The sequence below is a fragment of the Oratosquilla oratoria genome, chromosome 3 (genome assembly GCF_046742065.1).
Source record: "Oratosquilla oratoria isolate Oo_2021 chromosome 3, ASM4674206v1, whole genome shotgun sequence".
Taxonomy (NCBI): domain Eukaryota; kingdom Metazoa; phylum Arthropoda; class Malacostraca; order Stomatopoda; family Squillidae; genus Oratosquilla; species Oratosquilla oratoria.
The window spans coordinates 48,433,210-48,441,550 of record NC_134779.1 but is presented as its reverse complement, the minus strand read 5'-3'; the positions used below and the strand labels follow the sequence as shown (position 1 = coordinate 48,441,550).

At 39.9% G+C, this 8,341-nt stretch overlaps 1 protein-coding gene across 1 annotated transcript; it reads right to left on the bottom strand.

The window, feature by feature from the left end:
* Nucleotides 1-3,871: 3,871 nt before the first annotated feature.
* LOC143018214 (casein kinase I-like) lies at nt 3,872-4,654 on the bottom strand. The gene has a single exon (XM_076173426.1). It carries the CDS (start codon nt 4,652-4,654, stop codon nt 3,872-3,874), a length of 783 nt encoding a protein of 260 aa, XP_076029541.1.
* Between the last annotated feature and the right edge of the window lie 3,687 nt (nt 4,655-8,341).

Below are 8,341 nucleotides of genomic sequence, written 5' to 3'. Positions count from 1 at the left end.
GGAAAGTGCCAAAGTAGGTTTAAAAATGAATAAGAGTAAAACCAAAGAGATGTTCAATACGAAAGTTCAAAGTAAAGAGATTTTAATTGATGATGAAAGTCTTGAGGAAGTTGAAGAGTATAGTTATTTAGGCCAGATGGTGAAAGTGACGAAAGATCATGATAATGAAATAAAGAGACACATTACAATTGGTTGGAAAGTGTTTGGTAAGTATAATAAGATCCTGAGAGGCTCTTTACCTCTATGTTTGAAACGTGAAGTTTACAATCAATGCATTCTGCCGGCAATAATCTACGGGTGTGAGACTTGGAAACTAACGAAGGCAATGGAAACAAAACTAAGGACAGCACAGAGGAGAATGGAGAGATCAATTATGGGAATAACACTAAGAGACCAAAAGAGAGCAAGTTGGGTGAGAGAGCAGACTAGAGAGAAAGATATTATGGAAGCAGTGAAAGAGAGGAAGTGGAATTGGGCAGGTAAGTTAGTGCGAATGACTGATGAGCGATGGAGTGTGTTACTGAGTGGACGCAGCGAGATAGGAAGCGTGGAAGAGGGAGACCAGACAGAAGGTGGAGAGACGAGATCGAGAAGTTTGCAGGAGTGACATGGCAGAGGTTGGCGTGGTCGTGTGAATCATGGAATGCTATGAAGGAGGCCTTTGTTCAGCAGTGGACTCAGGATGGCTGATTTGATTGAATGATTCGTTAATTGTTTGATTTACCTGCACAGTGTCGGGGGTTAGGATTGAAGAGGGGAGAGGGGGTTAGCGCCATGCACTGCTCTCTCTCTCTCTCTCTCTCTCTCTCTCTCTCTCTCTCTCTCTCTCTCTCTCTCTTTCTCTTTCTCTCTCTTTCTCTCTCTCTCTCTCTCTCTCATTCCTCCTCCTCCTCCTCCTTATTCTCCTCCTCCTCCTCATTCTTGTTGTTGTTGTTGTTGTTGTTCTTCTTCTTCTTCTTCTTCTTCTTCTTCTTCTTCTTCTTCTCCTTCTTCTCCTACTTCTCCCTTCTCGCCCTTTCCCATCTCCCTTCTTCATGTTCTGTTCTCTTCTACCCTCTCACTCTCTTCCTCCTTCCCTCCCATTCCCTCCCATCGTTGTCGTTGTCATTGTTGTTGTCGTTGTCGTTGTCATTGGTGTTGTTGTCATTCTTAGACATAGACATAGACATAGAAGGGTCCCGGAAGAGGCTATTAAGCCTGTGACTCCGGCTCTAAATGACTAAAACTTAGGTCATCTGGGGTCTAGTGGTCACTGTGGTCTAGGTGTTTGTTATTTATTTGAGCTGTGTAATCGAATATTTGATCTTGATGTTTCCATACACTATCCAATCTCTTTTCAAAACTCACAACTGAATTTGCATTCACAACATGATCAGGAAGACTATTCCAGTTGTTCACAACACGACTGCAGAAAGTGAATTTCCTGATGTCCAATCTTGGGCGCTGCTTGTAGATCCTCTTGGTGTGTCCTCGAGTCACTGAACCGGCAAGTTCAATAAATAATCCCCTGCTCACTTCACTATCATATAAATTGTTCACAATTTTAAAGGTTTCTATCATGTCCCCTCTTGATCTACGGTATGATAGTGTAGGAAGGTCTAATTTCCTCAATCGTTCAGGGTAAGGCAAATCCTTCAGGCTAGGGACCAACTTGTCATTCTTGTCCTTATCGTCGTTCTCGATGTTATCGCTGTTACTTGTTTTTGTTGTTGTCATTGCTATCGTTGTCTCTATTTTCGTTGTTGTCGTTGTCATTGTTGTTGTCATCGTTGTTGTCGTTGTTTTCGTTATCGTTGTTGTCAATGTCGTTGTCGTTTATGTCATTGTTGTCGCTGTCGTTGTTGTCGTTGTTATCGTTCTTGTCACAGTCGTTGTTGTCGTTTTTGTAATTTTCGTCGTTGTCGTTGTTGTTGTCATTGTCGTTGTTGCTGTTATCATTGTTGTAATTGTCTTTATTATCCTTGTCCTTGTCATTTTCGTTGCCGTTGTTGCCATTGTTGTTGTTGTCGTTGTTGTCATGGTCGTTGTCATTCTTGCCATTGTTGTTGTCGTTTTTGTCGTTGTCGTTACTGTTCTCGTTGTCGTTGTCACACACCCAAGCACAAATATATATATATATATATATATATATATATATAAAATTCTGAAAATCTTGTTTGTATCTTGCTTGCTTGCTTGCTTGCAACCGTCACCCAGCCAATCAGAAGAAGAGATATGACGTCACGACTGAGGACCAGCCAATCAGAAGAAGAGATATGACGTCAAGACTGAGGACCATCCAATCAGAAGAGGAGACCAGAAGAAGAGATATGACGTCACGACTGAGGACCAGCCAATCAGAAGAAGAGACATCATATGATTCCAAGCAACGACGACATGACGTCACAATCTTCTGCATTTCACTTCTTATAACAACGTATCATTTAAAATTTCATTTGACCCAACATACACACACACATATATATATATAAATATATATATATATATATATATATATATATATATAAATACTTATAAAAAAAATCATATTCAGTATCTAAAAGTATACCCAACTCCTGAATTAGGTACGACGACATGACGTCACAATCTTCTGCATTTCACTTCTTATAACTAATCAAGTCACTGCCTTCGTCTACTGAATAGAGGTAAGAGCTCTAAATTACATTCAATTTGATATAGAAACTTATTTTCTGTGATTTATACTATACGGTGGTAGTGACATAGTGTATCTATCATAAAGTTTATATTTATAAACGTTGCTACTCAAGTCCCATGGGATTTCCTGAATGATATTGATAATGAGTGGGAGTGGGATTGGGAGTGGGATGACGAGACGTGACATAAGCATAATTAAGGAGAATTTTGTAAACATAAGAGCATCTTAATAAAGATTTTATTGACCATTTTATTAACAACGTATCATTTAAGATTTTATTTGACCCAACGGGTCACGGGCGGTCTAGTATATATATATATATATATATATATATATATATATATATATATATATATATATATATATATATATATATATATATATATATTTATTTATTTATTTGGGCGCTCGCTTACAGACAGGCACGCAGTTCTCCCTTCCCAGTTCTTTGATTCATTGGTGCTAATGACCCGTTCTCTCCTATTCTGTCCCATACCAAATGGTCTCCTGTCAGTTCTATCTTCTCCTTTTGATAGTCTGAGCAATACTCTCAAATCACCTCTTTCTCTTCTTTCTTCCTTTGATGATAAGTCCAGTGCTTTCAGTCTCCTTTAATCGATTAAGTCGATAACATGGACAAATTAAAACTACTTATTAAGAATGTGAAATATGTGTTGTTTTGCTATATAACGAAATATTTAAATAGAAATTTTTCTTTTGATTTTCGTGAGTTTGGTCGATTATTCCAGTTGTCGCCAGGTGATTTTATTCAGCTGAGGGAAACCCCCAAAGGGTTGATATTTGAAGTTAAATCTTTAATAAATAAGGCGTAAAAGCCTTTTTAAGTTTCGATGTGTGGACATCGTAATATGAAATATATTCTTACTATTTTTTTATTTATTTTTTTCCTGTTTTCAATTATATTTTACTTTATTTCACTTCAAGCGGGTTTTAGACAGGGAGCGGTTTTAGTCGATCTTATATGGTCCGATCTTGATAAAGTTGCTTTTCATAGAAAATTCAAATTCCATCATTCCAATGCATATAAAGCTTTTATACATCCAAGCTTATTAAAGTTATTTTTTGTATCAATTCTAATGGTCCAGAGTGAACAAAGTTGCGTATCAACGATGATGTCAGTAAAGATGTTAAATCATCACGCAATTCAAAGTAATCCAAAGATGATTTTCTTAAGGATTTTGATAGTTAAAGAACTCAAATTTTGAGTGCAGAAAAGTGTTCAGTGACGATGTCCAAGAGGATGTTGAAACGAACATCACGAAGTCTTTGGACAAGATCATCAACTGAAATTCGATCCTCAGGTTTGTAAGTCATTGTGCTTGCGATAAGAGAAGAAATTTCCTGATTTCGATCTTTCTGGGCGATAAGAGAAGCCAACAGATAACCGATCGAGTACACATCACTTCCGGAAGAAGTTCCTCGTCCCTTGAAAAGCTCGGGAGCAATGTGAGGAAAAGTGATGTGCCCGGTTCTGTTCTTGCTGTAAACGCCCTTGCCAATGGGAACACAGCTTCCGAAGTCAATTAGCGTTACGTCCCAAAGGTCGCAGTTCCTCTTCACGACAATGTTATCTACTTTTAGGTCGTTATGAGTATAGCCACGTTGATGAATCAGCCGAACGCTCTCTGTTACTTGATATACGATGTCGACAGTCTCATATTTGGAGAGCTGTCGTCGCTGAATCAACTTATAGAGAGAGCGTCCCCCGCAGCTGGTGATGAGGGTTACTGGGTTTCTGCCTACGCCGAAAAGAGTCGGGACACGAGGAACTCCTGACAACGCTGCCAGAGCCTCGGCCTCTTTAACCATGGCGGGCAGAAACCTTCTCTTTTTGAAGACTTTTGCGACCGCTCTCCTGTCCCCCGCTTGAAGGAGGTAGACCTTGGCGAACGTTCCTTCGCCGTAACGTCGGCCGTTCTTTAGAAGTCTCTTCAGGACTTCGGTCTGAATCCAAGTCAGTTCACGTTGCTTCTCCATTATCGTGCCAAAGAAAAGTAATTCCCAATTCTTAATCATATTCCGGTCTAGGGCCTTCTTTGTCACGACTCGTTAGCTGGAGCCTAGATTAGGTCCAAAATGGAAGCACGAATATTAAGGCGAGTTCGTGTATACAATGCACGATACGACATTAAGGACGATCATGTAATGCAAATATTTTCATATATCACACACACACACACACACACACACAAACACACACACACACACACACACACACACACACACACACACACACACACACACACACACACACACATATATATACACAGAGGAACACACGCACAGGCACACACGTACACACGCAAAGGCACACATGTACACACGCACACACACACGCACACACACACGCACACACACACACATACACATACACACACACATACACATACACACGCACACATACACAGAGGAACACACGCACAGGCACACACGTACACACGCACACACACACACACACACACATACACGAACGCATGCACACATGTACAAATAAACACGTACACATGCACACACACATGCGCGCATACATACACACGACTCGGTGTTGCGGTTCGTAGATTTCCCGACTGTTACTACGACGGTCCCTGTTCGAATCTTGCCGAAGGCTGAAATAATTTCAGTATTGCTATGCTTCGAGTCATTACTGCAACTCTTGTGGGCTGGAAACTATGTGTGTGTGTGTGTACGTGTAAGGTCACAGCATTACCCATAAATCAGTCATACGAGCTTTGAGCTCTCTTTCGAGAGCGAAATAGCTGTGGATCACGAGACCAACGCGTGGTAAACACACACACACACACACACACACACACACACACACACACACACACACACACACACACACACACACAGGCGCGCGCGCGCACACACACACCAAACCACCCACCCATACACACAAACACATGCACAAACACACACACACACACACACACACACACACTCGCGCGCTCGCACACACACGCACACACACACACACTCACACACACACACACACACACACACACACACACACACACACACACACACACACACACACACAGAAACACACACACACACATACATACATACAAACACACATACACGCATACCCACACATACGAGTGAGTGTGCCTGCGTGATTCACCATGGTCTTGGATTACTTGTTAGACTCGTGATCGACACCTATTTCCCTCACGGAAGAGAGTTCAGATTTCAGATACACACACACACACACACAAACACACACACACACACACACACACACACACACACACACACACACACATATATATATATATATATATATATATGTTTTATCAACCACAATGCACTATAAGTCTCAGCCATAGAGGCGCACGCAGAAATTGTAACGTGGGACGCCCAAGAACTCGAACATATATATATATATATATATATATATATATATATATATATATATATGATATACATATAATGTATATATATGTATATATATATATATATATATATATATTGATAAGTATTTTTGACAAATGATTTGATGATGGAGAACATGAACGCAGGGGAAGGTACGGAACCCTTAGCACTCTAACATTTCGTTCGCGTAGAACTCTATGCGAACGAAACGTTAAAGTGCTTAGGGTTCCGTGCCTTCCCCTGTATTTATGTTCTCCATCATCCAAATTGTATATATATATATATGTATGTATATATATATATATATATATATATATATTTATATATACTTAGGACGCAGGTTCTCCTTGATACACACTGAGTCAAACACCACAGCATTGTCACAATTGTTAATCTTCTTTCTAATATTTTCAATCTTTCTCACTATAGTTCTGACTTTGGGAGGATGATCGAAAATCAATTGTCCAATTGTTGGAGGTTGAGTGTTAGGTGACGGCTGAGCCTACAGGTCGTAAACCCAATGTATGCACATCCATGGAACGCGCAGTTTCCATTATTGCAATTGAATTTATACACCACATTGGTTTTTGACAGAGTCCCAGACTTGCCAGACAAATAATTTTTCAGCACTAAGAAGCAAGTGCGGGGGTTCTTGTAAAAGATCATACGTAAGATATGGCTGTCTTCCACCGGTTTGTAGTTCCTAAAGACGATGTCTGTAATACGTTACTCTAACACAGATTTTGATCATATCACCAAAAACTTGCTAGACCGTCGTGCCCCTGAGTACTCCCCAGGTCAGCAAAAGATCACAGTTTACTACCAAAATATTTTTAGCAGTTCGTACAGGGAAGACGAAAAACGTATTAAAGACATCGTCTTTAGGAACTGCAAACCGGTGGAAGACAGCCATGTCTTACGTATGGTAATTTTTTATAAGAACCCCCGCACTTGCTCCTTAGTGCTGAAAAATTATTTGTCTGGCAAGTCTGGGACTCTGTCAAAAACCAATGTGGTATATAAATTCGACTGCAAAACTGGAAACTGCGCGTTCCATGGATGTGCATACATTGGGTTTACGACCTGTAGTCTCAGCCGTCGCCTAACACTCCACCTCCAACAGGGAGCCATAAAAAATCATTTTCAGCACGAACACCAGTCTTCCCTCGATAGAGCAACCATTGTTAACAACACTGAAGTAGTTACTCAATGTAATGATGTAAGAGAATTAAGGATGCTAGAGGCTATGTATATCAGGGAATGGGCTCCTAGCATTAATATACAATCCAATATGATTACTGCCATTCCCTTGTTCAATAGCCCATCAAGATATGTGAGAAATAATCCCACCAATGGTAGTAGTATGTTCGTCCCTCTCGCATCGCCTACCGCCCCGAACCCCCCTACTCCTCCCCCTCCCTCTCCCCCTCCCCCTCCCTCTCCCCCTCCCCTCTCCTTAGGCGATCAAGTCGGGTCAGAGCATCCAGGTCATCAAGCCACTCTCCACTGTAAGTCTTCCTATGCATATGGAAAGACGTCGCACTGTTCAGTTCGGAAAAATGTAATTGTTGTGTTCTGTGTAATTGTGTTGTGAGAAATGTAATTATTTTGATAATGACTCTGTGCAGTCGAAACGTCATCTGTTATTAAAATGGAGAACTTTGGACAATTGATTTTCGATCATCCTCACAAAGTCAGAACTATAGTGAGAAGGATTGAAAATATTAGAAAAAAGATTAACAATTGTGACAATGCTGTGGTGTTTAACTCAGTACATATATATATATATATATATATATATATATATATATATAGATATATATATATATTTTTTTTTAAGGATTACAGTTACACAGGACGTGCGCACCCAGATTCCTGGCTCCACTAGCGGAGGCCATTACTTTCTTTGTTACCTAACATTTTATATTGTACAAATATATCAAAACTAGAAACCTAACATTGTATATAGGACAAATATATCAACTATTGACTTATTCAATGCAGTATAAGTTAATATAAACTTTTATAGTGAAATAAGAAACTATTTTTAAGGCACTGTTATGCTTTGAAATGCTAATTCTAGCCGGACTTAACATGTATTATTGTGTGAGGTTAGTAGACAGTTATTTACATTAATCATTATTTGCATTTGAGTTCACTGTCTTGAAAAGGAAGACCAATTTAGCTGCCTTCTCTTTACCGAGGCGGTTCCTTAATTTTGTGTGTACAAGTCCATGGGAGGAGAAAACTCTTTCAACTCCTGATGATGAGGCTACCGCAGTTAGGAGT

Excerpts from the sequence above, each read along its gene's own strand:
- LOC143018214 (XM_076173426.1), bottom strand. The coding sequence starts at position 4,654 with ATGGAGAAGCAACGTGAACTGACTTGGATTCAGACCGAAGTCCTGAAG.